The sequence below is a fragment of the Malaclemys terrapin genome, chromosome 3 (genome assembly GCF_027887155.1).
Source record: "Malaclemys terrapin pileata isolate rMalTer1 chromosome 3, rMalTer1.hap1, whole genome shotgun sequence".
Lineage (NCBI taxonomy): Eukaryota > Metazoa > Chordata > Testudines > Emydidae > Malaclemys > Malaclemys terrapin.
The window spans coordinates 10,060,554-10,081,404 of record NC_071507.1 but is presented as its reverse complement, the minus strand read 5'-3'; the positions used below and the strand labels follow the sequence as shown (position 1 = coordinate 10,081,404).

The 20,851-nt window shown below is 40.5% G+C and overlaps 1 protein-coding gene across 5 annotated transcripts in view; it reads right to left on the bottom strand.

The window, feature by feature from the left end:
* Positions 1-20,851, bottom strand: part of PLCB4 (phospholipase C beta 4) — a 322,471-nt gene that overhangs the window by 51,428 nt on the left and 250,192 nt on the right. For all 5 annotated transcript variants that reach the window (XM_054022802.1, XM_054022803.1, XM_054022801.1 and 2 more), the window contains exons 23-28: positions 20,175-20,259; positions 19,825-19,949; positions 16,485-16,536; positions 13,020-13,122; positions 5,576-5,740; positions 2,625-2,829 (exon numbers count right to left, since the gene is read on the bottom strand). In XM_054022802.1, the coding sequence (XP_053878777.1) occupies positions 2,625-2,829; positions 5,576-5,740; positions 13,020-13,122; positions 16,485-16,536; positions 19,825-19,949; positions 20,175-20,259 (735 nt within the window). The remainder of the gene's footprint in view (positions 1-2,624; positions 2,830-5,575; positions 5,741-13,019; positions 13,123-16,484; positions 16,537-19,824; positions 19,950-20,174; positions 20,260-20,851) is intronic.

Here is a 20,851-nt window from a genome sequence, read left to right as displayed (position 1 = left end):
TTAAAAAGGAAAGTAGCTGAAAATTAAGATTCTTGATACTTTGCCAAAACAATCTAGTTACAAATCAGAGATTGTAATTGTAAGTTCATAAAACAATGTAACATTCAGAACAGATGACAAGCACTCAAAACCCACATGTAAATATAATAGTAATGATGCCTTCTGAACATCAAAAGTAACATCTCAAGGCTCTTTTGGTCATCAGGCTATTGCTCAATATCAACGAGAAAATATAAAGGGTGACAAGTCAAAAATGACAGTCGTTGGGAAAAGAGAAACAACAACTGAGCTTGTTGAGTTCTCATTAGTACAGAGCCCATTTTCCCTACACAGGCACCAAGATATCACGTATCGTGTCCTCATCCTAGCAATATTTCACTTTAATGATAAAGCTACTCGAGGTAAATATTTTTTTTCCCTTCACATCCTGAAATCTTACAGATAAACCACCTGTAGTAACGTTGGCAATTTAGAAGATCAACCGACACTGAACTTTTACACAGCTTGCCTTTTACAAACTGATTTTGAAATTCTCTATGAAAAAAAAAAAAGTCTGTATCATTTCTGGATTTGTGTGTGAGCAGTACAATTCTTTAAAAAACTCCCAAACTCTGCAAATTGAAGAGTTAATAGTAAACACAATGGAACTTCATTTATGTCACATTAACTGGTTCCAAAACTTTACAAAATTAAGGTTCCAATTCAGGAACTCATCCTGATTCAGGACAGCGCTTTGAGCATGTGCGTACGTACTGAAGTACATGCAAAAGTTCTTTCTGAATTGGGCCCCTTACTGGTAAAAATTGTTGGTTAAAACTCATTGAATGAATACATTGGGTAAGTACCTGGTACCAATCAAATCAATGGCAAACCTCTCATTGATTTCAGTGGGGAGTCAACATTTAACTTATTATTTTTGCTCTAAAAGGCCCTGATCCTGCAAACAATTATGTATATGCTTATCTTTAGGCATGAGAGTAGTCTCATAAAAGCCAGGACCTATGTTTTTTTTCTTAAAGCTTGGTTGTAAATACTAGCAAATGATGTATATAAGGTTTTAATGATATTTGGTAAAATTAGTCCCTTTAACAATTTCGTGCACACTCTTTCTCTACTTTTTACTACTGAAAATCCAATCCACATTAAAGTTGCAGTAACTATTTTGTACATTTTGAATTAGTTTTACAAAGAGGAAAACATTATTTTTCCAACAAGGTTTCCCAAAAATCTCTTTGAGGGTGAAGTTCAGAGGGACAGAACAAGGCCTATGGCCCACTTAAAATCCAATGTGAGCCCTAATTTGAGGTCTTAAGTGGGATACAGGTGGTACATGGGCCATGCACTAGCTCTCTATACAAGAGCAAATTTCATCCCACCTGAAAAAAAACAAAACATTTCTCAGCGACAAATGCTTAATGAAAGTGGAAAACTTCCAGTACACTTACCTGCAGTTTAAAAATACTAAGACCTAGGGTAACTAAAATACATGTAAATGAAAGGAGCACATCCATGCTCTTCTGCTTCTCTGCTGCACTTGGATTTGCTACCTAATCTGCATCACTAGTAGCACAATAATGGTGGCGTAACTTCGCTGGCAGTTCTTGGTGTTTACTGCTATTAGACCTAGACCTCTACACAAGACTTCCGTGACTGCTTTTAAGAAGTGGTTTCAATAAAGTTATGCTGGTATTTTTTATTCAAGCAAACATACTGATAGAGCACTGTTGTAGGAGCAGTGTCAGAGACCTATCTATCATAATACTTATCTTGAAGAGATAAAAGTTTGTCTTGTAAAGAGAAAAATAACTAGCACGAGTTTTCAGAGATCAGGCATAGATGGCTATCTCAGGGCACCGAAGATAATAAGGGTGGCAACTTTAACACTGGCAGTAGGGTTGCCAACCATCCAGGATTGGCCTGGAGTCTCCAGGAATTAAAGATTAATCTTTAATTAAAGATTATGTCATGCGATGAAATCTCCAGGAACACATCCAACCAAAACTGGCAACCCTGTCACTAATAAGTGATGGCTAAGATTTAATTTAAAGAGTGGTTTGAAGTATGCAAAACTGGGTGGTGGGAAATCACTTGTAATTGCAAACTTTATAAACACTTGAAAATTTGGCATCTTGCATGTCCACTTTTCAGAGCAGGAGTATTTAGAAGAATATTAAAGTACTCTTTTAAAAAAAAACAACACAGCATCTTGTTTGCCCCCTAGATTATGAAACTACAATATATGTTTTAACTTAGACAATTATTCCAATTAATATATCCAATGAGTTCTTTCTAAAGAGATTAAGAGATTCTAAAGAGATTAAGTACTGGCAAACTGACAAATTCAGGTAACCTTGGGAAATGTAATTTTAGCTTTGTTTCTTCCCAAACTAATATAAATCACTACCTTGATTTTGAAAGGCTACACTCTTTATTGTTAACATTAAGGCATTTGAGACAAAAGTAAAGATATCTTAACCAGATATAAGACATTTTCCTACAGATTAGCAGATATAACATTTTTCCAGTGCTCCAGGGATCATGTATTTTCTATTGCACAATGCACTTATATTCCTTGCATACTAAAACCCAAGATTCACAAAGCTGTAATATGTGTTTCTTCTTACCTCCAAAACCATCAGGCACATATGTTTTGAGCACAATGTTGCAGAAAACTGTGGGTAGTGATAGTGGTTTGTTGCCTTCATTTCGAAGGGAAATGTGTCTGTAGCCTGCCTGAAGGCCATCTAGAGGCAGGATCCTCTGACCGATCAGCCTGTTGTTGTCGTCATACACTGCTATTCTCAGAACAGCGAGATCAGGTAGAATAACCTGGGAACCATCAAATAAAGACATTCACTGACTCTTACAATGTTTCAAATTCCCCAAGTACCACACTTGAAAGCATCCAGAGATCACACAACATTGTGGATGTCCATTTCCATTACTGGTAATTCAGAAGCACAGCCTACTAATCTGTTAGACAATACCATCACTCTTTGCTGGATGCAAGCGGTACACTTTCAGACACTGAGGCATTACTGGAAAAGTTTAGTTTCTCTCTCTCTCTCTCTCTCTCTTTCTTGGTGTTCATTTTTTTGGAGCACAGAAATTGCTCTTTGAAGAATTCTCCAGATTGTAATCAAAACAATTAAATAGTTTGCTTATTTATTTTTCATCACTGGAGGCCAGTGACCCCTGAAAGCTGGCAGGGAAATACGACGTGGGAGTAGCAGAGACACAAACTGGTAGTCGAAGGCAGACGGGTAATCCTGGGGTGAGGGGAAAGGCAATGACGGGGGTGGTGGTGGTGCTTGGAAAGGACATCAACCATAGAATAAGGGTGGCGAGAAGGGGGAAGAATAGGGTGTTACACACTGTCTGTAGGAGGGAGATTCTGGGGGGGAGAGGTGATGTGAACTCAGCTGGAGAGGTCTGGTGGGGAAGAGGGTGACACGTACATCATAAGGCAACTGAAGGAGGGCAATACACAATGGGAGGCCTGGTGCTGGTGGGGAACACTCTTAGCGGGGATGGGTGTGAGGGTTCGCACAGAGGGAAGAGGTAGAGGTTGCTGGAAAGTAGGTACCTGAAGCTGTTCATAGGAGTGACCCTCATTCATGTGAGCAGTCACACTGAAGCAAAGGGTACCTGAAGCTGACAGTTCCCATCCTGACCAACAAAAGCAACAGCAGAAACTCCTTTCGCTCCCACCTGAATCCAAAAGGGCTAGCCTGACCCCTGTTCCACCTGCTTCCTCAGAAGGGTGAGCAGGGATAGGATGGGAGGAGAGAGGATTCCCTGCACAGGAATGTCTGTACGGGGCAGGCCAGCAATCTTTCATTCCCAGGCTGCCTGGACTGCAGGCCAGAAAGGGCCCTGAGAGCGGGAGTGGGTAAGAGACAGAGAGAGGAAAGGAATAAAGAGGACCTGACCCGGAAAGGAATCAATACTAATTAAAATGACACTGAGACATTACTACTTTCCTTTCTCTCTCCACCTGGTTCTATTCATTGATGCCTGAGACTGTCACTCAGGGAAGAAAATAAAACAGATTTTTCCTCCCTTGGATCCGCTGCCTTCAGTTTAAGCCTTAAGTAAAGAGTATAGAAACAAACAGCTTTTTGATCTCTGTGCACGTCTGAACTATTCACAGACACCACAGTTAACTGGCCCTGTGAAGTACTGTCTGACTGACCAGAGGCCTGTTGTTAATTTTAACTCCTCCTCCATGATCATGGGAGAATACCAGGGAACAAATGCCCCTTGGTTGTTTACTCATATTATACTTACAAGGGGTCAAGTTGTGACAAATGAGTTATTATGGGATTGGTGTGGCAAATCATAGTTTACTGTACAAGCATATGTCCCCTGAGTGGGAAGAACCCAAAGGGCGGCAGATGCTGGTCATCTGGTTACCCAGCCCAGGGCAAGGACGCCCATCTGGGACTGCCCACAGTGAACGTAAAGCATTTCCTCTTGCCCATTTCCTAGGCCCCTATGCAGGAAAGCACCCGAGCACATTCTTAAGTTCATCCCTGTTCAGGATACCATTAAACATGTACTGAATAGTGATGCATTCCGGAACTAGGGTCCCAGCAGCACAGCATTAGGACAAGTCACCTCCCAGGAGATCGGAGTCCACTACATTTGCTACACTGGAAGCAGATTATCTGTGTTACACAATATACATATAAAAACAGTATGACCACCAGGCAAAACCTGTCACGAAATAAAAACAGTAAAAATTCTGCAGGACAACAGAACAGGTGAAAGAAAAACACACATTATCAAAGACAGCACTGTTAACGCAAGTATTTTGGATGAAACTCCAGTTGACAAAAAATAAAATAAAAATCAGACTGAGAGATAAAAACTGAACATTTGAGATGATGACTGATCTCCCTGTGGGAGTCCACCATACAGTACCAGGAAAAAGGTGGTGGTGTGTTTTTTTTGTTTTTGTTTTTTAAGTACACGATACACATGGTCTACAGGAGAAGGGAGCTGGCCACATGTGTGAGGAACACAGAACCCTTCCATTTTTTCCATGTAATGACATTGACCTTAGCTTTGGATGCAGCATCTCACCTGCCCTCTTGGCTGAAGGAACAGTGCAAGATAGCAGCCACTGTCAGGGCAGGGAAGAAGACATCTCCAAGGAATGTTGGTGTCCACCAGCTGGAGCTCATTCTGAGCAGACTGCATACCTGGAACACAGGCATTGCCACGAAGGACGTGGGTTCCTCCAAGAAGGAGGAGGAAGCAAAAAAGAGGGAAAAGCCAAACAGACAAAAAAAAAAAAAAATCATGTGACAACTAGAGGTTATCCATAAAAAAAAAAACTGTTGAAGTTTAATTCAGCCTTAATGGTTTACAGGTTTACTGTGGTAAACACGAGTCCTACAAATTTAAGGTCCAATCCTGCAAATCCTTGTTCATGGGAGTGACCCTTATTCATGTGAGCAGTCACACTGAAGCAAAGGGGATTGCTCATGCAAGTAAAGAATATTCACATGGGAAAAGGTTTGCAAGAGCAGGTTTCAAAACACCCAAGTGTACATTCAAAAAATCCTACCTTTCGAAATACAAATGATTCTTCATTGTAAACAGGGTTCAGGCCATTGTTCATCACCATGCGGGTTCGAAATTCTTTACGTATCGTGTCCGTAGGTAACCCGTACATATCCACTTCTACATATGTACCAATTTTTTTATCTGATAAGAACTGACCAGATATTACCTGAATAAAGAAGAAAAGGAATTAAATACTTTCTTTAGATCAGAGGAGTGTAACAATATAAAACATACAGTACTTTTACTGTATGAGTGGAAACAATGTCACTTGTATACTTTGTCAAATAACAGTATTCACATACGTTCATTATACAGAGCAGTCATAGTATTTAATAGTGTAATTTTTTTCCGCAGCATCAAATAACCACTAAATTTCATGTTGGCATATTTGGTTTTGTAAATAAAAAGGTAATTCTTTAAGATTTTTATGAATATGTGCACACACAACAAATTACAGCGTGTAAATCAATAATGAATTTGGCCTATTTATACATATACATATACTAGTACCACTTATTTTTAAAAATTAGATTCCATGCTGATATTATGCAGCTGTATGAGTAACAAGTAAACAGCGTCTTTTCTGATAGGATTCCTCTTTTCTATTTGTGGGGTTTTATGCTGAATTTTAGTGAGAGGCCGACTGCATGTATATTCTAATAACAGCCCCATGGGAAAGTCATATTGTTCCCACTACTTTTCAGCAGCTGCTGTTGTGCATGCAATATTCTCAGCCCCAAAGCCTCATTACAGCACAGCACTTAAGAATGGGTGTAAGTGCTTTGTTGGGTTGTGATCTCACTGCAAACATTGAATGCTGAATAAACACACACATGCAAGTGCACTATTGTGCAGTAGATTTTATAGTGGTAAAGGCACTGGCTTTTCTCTCATGAACTTGTATGTTCAAAGCTTGGTTTGGGTCACAAGTAGGGTCTTTCTCTCAAGTTTGCCATATCAGATGAAAACATTGGCAAAGTTGGCAAATTTTTGCTCAAGGGGCAACTTGGCTTATAGCAGCAGATGAATCAATTCAGAACTGAGATGCTTTTTCTAAGTGGGACTAGATTGTTCCTTGGTAACAGGCATATGAAGGCCTTTCACCTCTAGGTCACTGCCACTGTAGTAACCGCAAGTTATTGTAATCTCACTTACTCTGTCACCTATATAAACTGAGTTGGTGGCATCAATACATTGGATAGTGGACATGTGTAAACTTTACATAACTTTTATAATAACAGACAAACGTGATTATAGGCGCCAACTTCTGCTGGCACCGGTGGGTGCTCGACCCCCCTCTTTGCCCCCAGCCTCGCCTCGACTCCACCCCTGCCCTGCCCCCATTCCAACCCCTTCCCCAAAGTCCCCGCCCCAACCCCGCTCCCTCCCTGCCCCTATTGGACTCCTTCCCCAAATCCCTGCCCCAGCCCCGCCTCCTCCCCTGAGCATGCCGCGTTCCCACTCGTCCCTGTTTCGTGGCGGCAAGCACTGGGAGCTAGGGGGAGAAGCGGGGACGCGGTATGCTCAGGGGAGGAGGCGGAGGCGAGGTGAGGCGGGGAGGGGAGCTTGGCTGCCAATGGGTGCTGAGCACCCACTAATTTTTCCCCATGGGTGCTCCAGCCCCGGAGCACCCACGGGAGTCAGCACCTATGAATGTGATGGTACTTCTGAACAGAGGGCCACTGATCTGGTGGAGGTGGAGACTGAGTTATCTTCATTTTCTTCTTATTACTTGTATTACCATAGTGCCTAGGAGACCTAAGTCATGGAGCAGGACCCCATTGTGCTAAACAAAGAACAAAAAAATAGTCCCTGCCCCAGAGAGCTTACCATCTTAACACTCTACCTGTAGTTCCTACAAAACAGGATTGCCACATATTGGTGAGGTGGTACATAGGGGAGTTTACGTGTTGCTACTGCATATGTTGTTCTATAGACGTCCACATTCAGTGTTGTCATTCCAGCACCCTTTAAAAAGCAGTACATTTTCTCTAATGTTTTTACAAAGATGTGGATTGGCAGAGCTATTTGGTGAAGGTTGCCCTGAGCCTGTCCGTACTATGCCTTGCTCAAGCCAGTGAGGATCTGATCCAGCAAAGCACGTAAGTACGTGCTTAACGTTACGCACATGAGCGGTACTACTGACTTTAATGCGTCTATTTATGTGCTTAAAAGTGCGTTCCTGGTATAGAAAGACCTTCATTGGGAGAAAATGCTGGGCACTAAAAGTCTCTTTAATCTATCAGAGAAAGATGTAACAAGAGCCAATGGCTGGAAGATGAAGCCAAACAAATTCAAATTAAAAATGAGGCCCAAATTTTTAACAGTGATGGTGATTAACCATTGGAACAAACAATCAAGAGAAGTGGTGGATTCTCCATCTCTTGATGTCTTCAGATCAAGACTTGCTGTCCTTATGGAAGATATGCTTTACCCAAATTACTGGGCTCAATAAAGGGGCATGTCTAGAGGAAATACAAATCTCCAATAAATTGTTGGAATGAACAGGGGACAACTTCTTGTTTCAGAAGATGGGGAAAATAACCAAGGGGACAGCCATTTTAGACTTGATTTTGACCAACAGAGAGAAATTGGATGCAAAGGTGGAAGGCAATTAGGGGAAAAGTGATCATGAAATGATAGATTTAATGGTTCTAATGAAATAAAGTTGTGAAACCAACAGAATAAGGACACTGGACTTCAAAAAAGCAGACTTCAGCAAACTCAGAGACCTGGTAGATAAGGTCCCATGGGAAGAAAATCTAAGGGAAAAAGGAGTTCAGGAGAGCTGACAGTTTCTCAAAGAGACGATATTAAAGATGAAACAGCAAACTATCCCAAGGCAAAGGAAATACAGGAAGAATAGTAAGAGGCTAAAAGGGCTCCATTAGGAGCTCTTTAATGACCTTGAAATCAAAATGGAACACAGATAAATTGTTAAGGAGGAGTACAATGAAATAGCATAAGCATGCAGAGACAAAATCAGACAGGCTAAGGCATAAAAAGAGTTACACCTAGCAAGGGAGACAAAAGGCAATAAGAAATGGTTCTAGAAGTACATTAGGAGCAAGAGAAAGACAAAGGAAAGCTTAGTCCTCTACTTATGAGGGAATGAGAGCTAACAACAGATGACCTCAAGAAGGCTGAGGTGTTTAATGCCTATTTTGCTTTAGTCTTCACTAAAAAGTTAAATTGTGACCAGATACTAAAAACAATTAATATTAACAACAAAGGAGACGGTATATAAGCCATAACAAGGAAAGATTAGCATACAAAATATTTAGATAAGATAGATGCATTCAAATCAGCAGGGCCTGATGAAATGCACCTTAGGGTACTTAAGGAACTGGCTGAAATAATCTCAGAAATGTTAGTGATTATCTTCTAGAACTCCTAGAAGATGTCAGAGACTAGAAGGATTAGAAAAGGGCAAACGTAATACCTATCTTTAAAAAGGAGATCAAAGAGAACCTTGGGAATTATAGACCAGTCAGCCTAACTTCGATACCTGGAAAGATACTGGGACAAATTACTAAGTTAACAATGTGTAAGTACCTAGAGGACAATATGGTGTTAAATAATAGTGAACATGGATTTGACAAGAACAAATCATGCCAAACCAATCTAATTTCCTTCTCCGACCGGGTTACTGGCCTAGTGGATGGAGGGAAGCAATAGACATGATATATATTGTTTTTAGTAGGGCTTTTGACATGGTCCCATATGATATTCTCATAAGCTATTTAGGGGAATGTGGTCTAGATGAAATTCCCATAAGGTGGATACACAAATAGTTGAAAGACCATATTCAAAGAGTAGTTATCAATGGTTTGTTGTAAAAAAATGGGGGGACGTAGCTACTGGGGTTCTGCAGGGCTCAGTCCTGCGTCTGGTACTCGTCAATATTTTTATTCATGACTTGGATAACAGAATAATAGTATGCTTATAAAATTTGTAGATGACACCACGCTGGGAGGAGTTGCTAGCATTGTGGAGGACAGCATTAGAACTCAAAACGACCTTCAAAACTTGGAGAATTGGTCTGAAATCAGCAAGATGAAATTCAATAAAGATAAGTGGACAATACTGCACTTCGGAAAAAAAATCAAATGCATATCTACAAAATGAGGAATAAGGGGGTAGGCACTGGTGAAAAGGATCTGGGGGCAACCGTGGATCACAAATTGAATATGAGTCAACAATGTGATACAGTTGCAAAAAAGGGCTAATATTCTGGAGTATATTAACAGGTGGAATTGCCCCACTCGACTCAGCACTATTGTCCAATTCTGGGCGCCACACTTTAAGGAAGATATGGACAAATTGGAGAGTGTCCAGGGCAATGCAAAGAAAACAATAAAAGGTTTAGACAACCTGACCTTTGAGGAAAGGTTAAAATAACGGGGCATGCTTAGTCTTGAGAAAAAAGACTGTGGGGAGACCGGATGACAGTCTTCAAATATATTAAGGTCTATTATAAAGAGAACAGCGATCAACGGTTCTCCATGTTCACTGAAGACTGGCAAAAAATAAGGGATCTAATCTGCAGCAAGGGAGATTTAGGTTAGATATTAGGGAAAACTTTCTAACTATATGTCTGGATGTTATGCTCTGCTTTAATTTCAGTGCATTATACTAGCCACTTCTTCATGGTACTCACTAAATGCGCAAATCTGCGCAATGCAAGATACTTACCAAAAAAAACTAGTGTAATGGAAGCCTTTTACAGGAGTCCTATATCTCTCTTCAGACAAATATTTTGAATTTGCTGCAAATTTATTCTAAGTCCAGATTTATCTGGCTACAGCAGGCCATTTTCCTGTGACAAATTTTTGTTTCACTAACATAAGCTTTTATTTGCCAACACAGTATATGTTGTTATTCTGTACTGTCAAGGATTGAAAGCAAAAATGAAACATATTTAAAACTGCACAAACCAAAGTTGATTTTGACCTGTTCTTTTCTGATGTGCAACGAAGTATCTGGTCTTACATTCTTCAATTACAGACAACTTGAAATGACTGAATTGAGAGACAATGAAGTCTAGTGGCTTGGTCACTGGACCGAGAGTCCAGACGCGAGTTCTATTCCCAGCTTTGTCACTGACCTGCTGTAGGAGACCTCTCTGTGACTCTGTTTCCCCTCCAGCCTCTCTCTGTCTTCCCTATTCAAATTGTAAATGTTTGGACAGAGACTGCCTCTTCACCATCTAGCACAATGGGGTCCTGATCTCTATTGTGGTTTCTAGGTACTACTATAAGATTGACTCAGAACCAACAAATTATGAACACAATTACCTTAGGGAACATGTGTTCCTATTTCTGTTACCCTAGTCCTCCTTTCGCTAGTATTGTTTGTTACATCTAGTTGTTGTGTCTTGTCTTAAACACAACTGTAAATTCTTTAGGGCAGGGACTGTGCCCTCCAGTATGTTTGTTCAGTGCATGGGGCCCTGCTTCAGAGTGGGGCCACTAAGTAATAACCCAATATAAATCATAAGTTTTTCGCTTACAATAGCATTTTGCATTTATACAGCACTTTTCATCTGAAGATCCCATATGCTTTACAAAGAAGGGTAAGCTTTATTATCCCAATTTTACAGATACAGAAACTTACTGAGCACCCACATGACTTGCCCATCATCACACAATGAGTGCAAGTGGCAGCAGAATTGGAACTAGGATCCATATATCCGGATCATAGAATACCAGGGTTGGAAGGGACCTCAGGAGGTCATCTAATCCAACCCCCTGCTCAAAACAGGACCAATCCCCAACTAAATCATCCCAGCCAGGGCTTTGTCAAGCCTGACCTTAAAAACCTCTAAGGAAGGAGATTCCACCACCTCCCTAGGGAACCCATTCCAGTGCTTCACCACCCTCCTAGTGAAAAAGTTTTTCCTAATATCCAACCTAAATCTCCCCCACTGCAACTTGAGACCATTACTCCTTGTTCTGTCATCTGGTACCATTGAGAACTGTCTAGATCCATCCTCTTTGGAACCCCCTTTCAGGTAGCTGAAAGCAGCTATCAAATCCCCCCTCATTCTTCTCTTCTGCAGACTTAATAATCCCAGTTCCCTCAGTTTCTCCTCATAAGTCATGTGCTCCAGCCCCCTAATAATTTTTGTTGCCATCCGCTGGACTCTTTCCAATTTTTCCACATCCTTCTGGTAGTGTGAGGCCCAAAACTGGACACAGTACTCCAGATGAGGCCTCACTAATGTTGAATAGAGGGGAATGATCACGTCTGTCCCTCGATTTGCTGTCAATGCCCCTATTTATACAGCCCAAAATGCCGTTAGCCTTCTTGGCAACAAGGGCTCACTGTTGACTCATATCCAGCTTCTTGACCACTGTAACCACTAGGTCCTTTTCTGCAGAACTGCTGCCTAACCATTCGGTCCCTAGTCTGTAGCAGTGCATGGGATTTTTCTGAGTCTGGGGATCTCTCTGCTAAATCCCATTGCTTCCACTGAGGTGATACAATCCTATACAAAACATGCCCTTTATTCTTATAATTGCTGATGTGAAACTTGGGTAAATGTATATAATATATGACAAACATTTTGCTTGGGAATGCAGTTTGCAATTTTCACATCTTTTCCTCTTCTGGATATACATAAAGTGATCACTGAGATCAGAGCGTTTTCCTGAGCAGCAGTCTGATGTATCTGAGCTAACAGAGCACTGGCAGAGAGTGGAGTAAATACAATAAAAGGTCACTGCAACTCTTTCTTCCCTTCCTAAAGGTTGATAACCTCTATCCAGGAGTTTTATGGGCTCTACTGTCTCTCAGATGATTCACAGAATTCAAAAAGTTAGGACCTCTGTAACTCACCTTTTCATAACATTCAACTTGGACATACATGAGGCTGCTCTATAAATGAAAAAAGTGTTTGTATTCCCAGACACCCCACCTTCCGCACTACTTTTCCATAACTGATTTTCCACAACTAATTCTACTGAAGCCAGGCGTTACCTTCTTTTGTAGAGTAGCCATAAGTGACACCATAAGGCGGCCATTTCTGAAGTTCTATATGTATTGAAAATGTCCCACAGAAAAATTCCCATTACAAAACATTGTCTGACTCTGTAGCAGCCAGTGGAACATACATGATTCTGAATTACCTGCAGAAATGAGCTCTTCTTTTATTTTGAGATGACTGCTCAAAACCACAAAGAATAGTGGGGGATTTAAAATTGAGTGACACACTTTAAATGGATAATTACAAACCATTTCTAATTATATCCTGTTCTATTCAGCTCGTGTAAACACAGATGTCATAAACAGCAATCAAACAACAATAATTAGATGAATTAGATAGAACAATTTGATGAAACCCACAAATTCCACAGAAAGTTGCTGTACATATTAGATTTCCACTTGTGTTTAAATGTGGTTTTGGATGCTCTAAGATGACTGTAGTCTCAGTTATATTTTACCTGTACTGAACACGTTGCAGCAATAACACCATCTACTGGCGTTTCAGAGAAAGGGTCAAATGTTCGATCTGGCCGTCGCATGAAATCTGGTTTAAGGAGATACCTTATTTTAAGAAAGAGAAGAAGAAATGTATTTACGTACGGAACTTTAAATTGCCACTTTATTTATTATAAGTAATATTGATGGTCTAGCTTTAACCAATGAAATCTCCCAGGGTATTTTAAAATACATACTGCCATTCTGATTATAATTCATGCAACTGTGAGGGGAAAAATAAAAAAACCTAAGGTGATCTAACTAAGTGTTTTTATTCAAAATTGTTTTTTAAAGAATCAGACTCCACCCCAACCAAGATTTATTTAGTAAATTACCTCCTGAAGTGGATTTCTTCATCTGAATTATAAACCCTTGAGGAAAAGCACTGATAACGTTAGTACTGACGGACACTTAATTATAGTAGTGTGAATGGTAGTGCGATAATAGCACTTACACTGCCTCCCTGGGGACTATATCCTGGCTCAACATATCAATGAAACCCATGTGTGCACTGATGAGTAACAAATGAGGATTCTGATTTTAAAATAGAATGGCGGTGTTCTGGAGTCCAGCTGTGTCAGAGATGAAGGGAATTCTCTCCCAACAATGGAAGAAAATGTGCAACTTGAATCATCCAGCCAATTCAGCAGCTATGCACAGATAGCAGCTATTAGGCGCTCATATTTTACCCATAACACCGTTTCTGCTAAGCATCATTAGTACAAATGGTTATCAAGGTCTAGACTGCAATCAGGAAAAATTAAAAAGGTGCTGGAGGAGCTATTAGGACAAAAAGAATCTCAGTTTCACTCTCTCCCGTTTTGACATCAAGTTTGGTTTCTATTAAGGAAAGAAATTTTCCTCAGCATTATATAATGAGTGTGTGTCGCTTTCAAAAATGACAAGCCCATGTAATCATTTAAAACAGATATTTGGAGTGAAAGGGGAAATATTGGCTATTTTTAGGATGCATTTTAGCCTTGATTGGCTGCGTTAAGGATCAGTGGGACTGACTGTGCTCTGACACTGATCTAAATCTGGAGTGACTCACTGAAGCCAATGGAATAACACCAGTGTGAAACCGGGATAGGTCAGAGAAGAAATCAGGAGGCCCACTATATCTACAAAATACTCATAGGCACAGGGAGCAGAACATATCAGACACGTTACATTTTTTTATTCCATAACACCAGCACATTTCCTCCAAACAGTTTGGTGCATAAATCAAGCCTGTTCTTTGGATAGTTCCAAAGGACTAAATAGCAAGTGCATTTTCATTGTGCTGTTGGGCGATGGAGCAGAGAGACCATGCATTGCCAACCCTGACTAATAGCGCCGTCCCAAACAGCTGCCAATAAAATATTTATACTGCATCAAACCTTCCATGTACTATGCATATTACAGAAACATTACTTTGGCAATGTTCTAGGGCGTATCCCATATTCCATTATGTATCTAAGGGCTGGTCCACACTAACCCCCCAGTTCGAACTAAGATACGCAACTTTAGCTACGTGAATAACGTAGCTGAAGTCGAAGTATCTTAGTTCGAACTACAAGGTACTTACCGCGGGTCCACACGCGGCAGGCAGGCTCCCCTGTCGACTCCGTGTACTCCTCTCGCGGAGCAGGAGTACCGGTGTCGACGGCGAGCACTTCTGGGATCGATTTATCACGTCTAGACAAGACACGATAAATCGATCCCAGAAGATCGATTGCTTACCGCCGAACCCAGAGGTAAGTATAGAGGTACTCTAAGGCCTGGTCCCCGCTAAGTCCCCAAATCGGACTAAGGTACGCAAATTCAGCTACGTGAATAACGTAGCTGAATTCGAAGTACCTTAGTCCGAACTTACCGCGGTCCAGATGCGGCAGGAAGTCTCCCCCCGTCGATGCCGCGTACTCCTCTCGGCGAGCTGGAGTACCGGCGCCGACTGTGAGCACTTCCGGGATCGATCCGGGATCGATTTATCGCGTCTTAACCAGACGCGATACATCGATCCCAGAACATCGATGGCGTGCCGCCGGACCAGCCGGTAAGTGAAGACTAGGCCTAAGATGTCAGAGAGGCACACAGAACCGTTCAAGCCAATGACTGATGCAGGGGTAATTTTTTGTTTGAAAATTTCTTTTGAAAGTAAAACAAGTTTTACAAATACGAAAGGAGCAGCAGGGAAGCATTGACTTGGGTTTATCTGATTTCAGTCCGCTCCTAAGCCACCTTTTTTTGTTGCTGTTGAGAAGATCACAACTGCTCCATTTTGGAAAAACAAACTGGTTTTAAGCTTGACTGAGACACGTGACCATTTCCTGGGAAATCACCAGACACATTCTCATGCTTTGTATTTTATTTTTGTTCACTGCTTTAGTACAATACTATATGCTGCTTTCTTCAATTTTTTATTATTCATTATTTGTATTGTGATAGTGGCTGGAGGACTCAACCAAGTTTGTACCCTCCCTAACAAATTGGGGCCCCAGTCACATTGTAAGAGACAGTCCTTTCCTCAGAAACCAGATAGACAAGACAGTCAATGGGTGAGAGAAAGGAGATAGTATTACCCGCATTTTATAGACGAAAACCTTTTCTAAACTTCATACACTAGGTTAATACAAACTCTTTCTGGATGCACTAGTATCCAGAATTAGACATCACCAGTAAAATCACCTACTTTTACAGATATTGAACATTTCGTGGCTATAACAAGTGCACTACAGCAAATGAATTTCAACTAACCACCAAATAAAATTGCTGATGTATGCAAATTCTCTCTACCGCTGAACATGCATGCAGGATACCAGATAAATGAATATATAAATCTTATAGTGACAATTACAGTAGTGAATACCAAAAATTCTATTACTAAGACAATTGTCTTATTTTCACAGTCATTCAAGACCAGCCAGAGACCTGAGAAATAATTCTCTGTAGTAACTCAGAGCCCTCCCCATCTAGTGTCCCGTCTCCAGCCATTGGGGATTTTTGCTACTGGCAGTTCCCAATGGGCCACATGCCATTGTAGGCAGTCCCATTATACCATCCCCCCCATAAACTTATCAAACTCAGTCTTGAAGCCAGTTAGGTTTTTTGCCCCCACTGTTCTCCTTGAAAGGCTGTTCCAGAAAGTCATTCCTCTGATAATTAGAAACCTTCACCTAATTTTGAGCCTACACTTGTTTCATGATCTTTATAATTTGTCACACAAAGTCTCTTCTATTTCATTTCATAAAATTGAGTGTGGCTGAAAAGTATATTAAGCACACTACTTTGCAAGCATAAATCAACCCCAGGAATTCTGCTCATCTCTATTCTATACCTAGCAGACGATTTTTCATTTGTAACACATAATTAGAAGTGACAAAGTTTTATAAAAACCGTAGTATGGTGCTCTGATACATAGTGAACATAGTTTAAATAACTTTACTCACCCGCACGATCCATTATATTCAAATTTTCCCTGATTCAATTGCATTGCTAAATCTGTCAAGAGACAAAAATAATTTAATATCTTATCTCTGTGAATAAGGCAGATGTAGAGCAAACTTCTTTACACAGGGAAATATGATGCACAGTTTTTTGCCCAAGGATAACCACTTTAACTTAAGGTGATTTCTACACACACAACTAGAAGACTTTGGATTTCTTTACTATGGCAAAGTCTTTCTTTATCCACCAGGCTAAAATCTAATGTGCATAAAAAAATAGACTATAGTTACAAAAGTGTTAGGCCCTGATCCTGCAAGTCACTGGGACTCTACATGAGCACAAGGGTTTGCCTGCATGGATCAGTTTACAGGATCGGGGCCATAGAGACTACAGGAACTATTTTCAGCTCAGATGCTTATTGAAAAGTCTGAATATTATTCAATTCATTTATAGAGCGCCTATCCACAGATCTTCTTTGTGTTAATCACATCAAATGGGTCTTACAAGTCCTCTCCTCCAAAGTCCTCTGTTCAATGCCATATAGTCTATCACATCACATGTTAATAGGTCTTCCTTTATGAAATCCTACCTTACTGGGTCGGCCTCACTGTCAGTTGTCTTCAATCTTAATCTGTTGGATTCTTACCCATATATTTGTCAGAACTGTGCTTTACATGACCAAGCCATCTGAGCCTGCACTCCCTCATTTTTTTGATTATGGATGTTACTTTGTGCATGTCTCTAACATATACATTCCTCACGTGGTCTTTCTTGCTTACATCACTCATAGATCCCAACATTTGCATTTCCGTAGAGCAGATCATTTGCTCATGTGTCTTCTTTGCTGCCCAACTCTCAGCACCATACATTATAACTGGATGGACCACTGCTTTATAGACTTTCCCTTTTCATCTTACTCGTCTCCTCCTGTCACATACTGCACATATATCCACAGACACAGCCAGTAAATACATTGAAAAACAACAACAACAAACAAACAAAAAAACCTAAAATTTACTAACACAAATTTTTCCTTCAAATTTCCAATCACACACTTGGCCTATGAAGAACTTCCCTCCTATTTTTAGTGATAACTCTGGCCTCCTTTCGCCCACAGAGTTCCCAGAATGCACGTAAGAAACAAAACTAAATTGCCTCCACAACATAAAAATATGGGATTTTGAATGCACACATACTAGCAATTTCCTTACTTGGCAGCACCCACGCTTAACACATCAGCCTTCCAAAGTCTATTTAGTGGGCTGACTTCCATTCCCTCACCTATCCTCCAGGCTCTTAGTGCGGCCTTCTGACAGAACACTTAACAGAGCAATGCTGCTTTCCCGCCCCCGCCTTCCCCCATAGTAATCATTTACAACACAAAGGGCTGAGAATGCTGTGAGGGGATGGGTGCAGACCCAGGGAGAAGGATGAAATTTGCACTGCTTCCTTTACCCCCAACACTGTGTCCCCTTCCGGACTGATTTACAAGCAACACTTGTATGTCTCAGTGCAGCTCTCTCTAGTCTCTCTCAGCTAGAAGTCAATGATGGCAGTGATGCAGAGCTTTGTGGAAGAGGAGTCGCAGAGGAAAAATGGATATGATCATTAGGACTTTCTGGGGCACTGAGCACATCACCAAAGGGAAAAAATAAGAACAATAGCCCTTTAGGTTTGTCGTGGAAAGAATTACCCACGCACTGATTTTAGTTTACAGACTCAGAGCCTGAGGCCTTTATTGCAATATGTACCAAACGCGTTTGGGGTGCAGTTCGAAAACTGACACCCCATGGGCCGCTCGCAGGCGGGTTTTTATTTCATTAAACCACAAGCAAAAGTACAGACAATACGTCATGAGTTAAGAAACTGGGGTCATGAGTTAAGAAACTGGGGTTGGGGTCAGTCCCCCCCCTCTCGGTACCTTCCTCATTATTTTCCGAGAAGTGGGTGTTTATTTGGGTAGAGGGGCTCTTGGTGGTTTTCCCCAGAGGGTGGTACGGCATCAGTTTGGGTACATTTCTCGGCAAGGCACATTTTCCGGGGTTTTTTGGTTAGGGGTTAAGGGGGCGGGGGTTATAGGACGCTAAAAGAAGGTCTATGATTGGTTAATTTGCAGATAGCTGGAATTGGAAAATATTTGCAGATAGCTTGCAACTGCAAGAATGATTAACTCTTTTGCAAAAGTAATTTCTTAATGTAAGCGGATATTCTATTTTTTGAGCAGTTTCATAAACTTGCGGTTATTATGTTGCTAAAGCAGTTTTTGCTATAGCTTTTAGCATCATTCTGGGTTTTTACTCCCCCCCTTCCTCTGGTCATTACCCTTGACCGAGTTTAGCAGACAACCATGTTGTTCAGTCTTGCTCATGCTAAGGCCTGTACTACTCTGTATAAAAGCCGTCAGCATGACAGATCTCTGCTAGAGGGTTTATTTCGGGGCCTTCAGATTCAAAGCTCTGGCTATTAAAAGGAAGGCCCCCCTGTTCTATTTCCCCACAGGTTAGAAGATGACACTGGAAAAATTGGTCTGGCATGTACAGCCAAATATTTTTCTTGATTCAGTGCAAAAACTAATAATTATGTGTTTTTCCCCCGCCAAAAGGGTAAACCAGTTATCCCTCAGCATAGGAGAGAACCATGGAAACTCCCAATCTGTCTGCCTGCCACCAGCTTAAGTGGCTTGCATAGAATCATAGAATATCAGGGTTGGAAGGGATCTCAGGAGGTCATCTAGTCCAACCCCCTGCTCAAAGCAGGAGCAATCCCCAGACAGCTTTTTGCCCCAAATCTCTAAATGGCCCCCTCAAGGATTGAACTCACAACCCTGGGTTTAGCAGGCCAATGCTCAAACCACTGAGCTATCCCTCCCCCCAAAGCCTATCCCATTTCCCAGTGCTAACAATGAGATTTGCCAGTAATTGCTAACTGGTCTAGAAATATAGCTGACATGTAATTATTATTATTTACTATGTTATCCGGTGTGTTCCTCCAATGTAATGTTCTCTATGGAAGCTGTACATTTGGTTGTTGCAAAGATAGGACTTTTGTGAAGAGGGTGATTATTTTAGAAGTAAAAATTATATCACTATTACATTTATTTGAGAGCCTAAAGTGTCTTGCTAATTAATTTTGCAACTAAAAGGAGACTGAATTTTCTTCCATGCATTTTTCAAAACAATTCTTCCTTGTCTTATGCTTCCATGATTCCATACACATCATCATAGCGTTTAGCCATATGTCTGTTTCCTCAAAAAATGCCAGGAGGAAGTCTGTGGCATCTGTCTGAGTGTTCCTGCCCAAGCCTTTCTTTGGAATTTAGGTTCACTGGACATCACTGCCTACCTGGGGTCTGAAAGTTCAGTGAGACCATCTGGCAGCCAGCGTTCCAGAAAATTTGAGGCATGTAATTACTGGAATCCACTCGGCCTCCCTTGGGGTATATTCGACTCATTTGTCGTTTATTATAACTATGTAACACGTTAAGGAAAACAAAATAAAAACAACATAGAGACTTAAGATCATTTACTCATACCATTATTATTTCTTATATGACGTATCCTATTTTCCATGCTTCCGCGTGGACAATATATTGTAAAATTACAACTAAATGATTCTTGTACATAGGACAGACATCTACTGGCTAACCAAAAACAGAACTGGTATTCGGTATTCTACTTTTAATAGAAGGATACTTCACAAATTCAATTGCATGCGTCTTCAAATACCCTAGTCCAACTGATTCATTAAAAGAGGACATATTGTAATGAATATTGCGTTCTAGAACAATAAGAAGTAAAATTCATTTTAAAATACAGAGTATAAAACGGAACAAAATATAAAACCATGCAATAAATACTATGCAATGCAGTAACATAGATCTCTTTGTTTTTCTACTTCCTGCCATTTTACAGAACCAAATTACATTTGAAATAATCTTAACGGATGTTTTCTTATTTGTCATTCTCTTCTCTATAAGACCATTCTTGTGAGCCATTAAAACTTGGCTTTTATATTTATGAAAACATTTCAATTATGTAAAGAGCATGAGTGGTATAACTAGATACTAGAAAGTAATATGGTATATGTTTTAGGGTATTATATATATATATATCACAATAAGCAAACTGTTGACCTTTGTGACAATCACATTTATCCTACGTTACTGAAAGAGAAAAAAGCAGTAGATCTACAGTACATGATCTATTCTTTGCAATGAGGTACAATATGTTAACTTAACATACTCCTAATAATCCAGTGCCTCCCTGTGGATGACAAATGGAATAACAAGTTCATTCTATATTCCAGGTAAGTGTTCTGTAAATACCATACAAATGGAGTTAACTAAACTACAACAAGAATTGTAAACCGA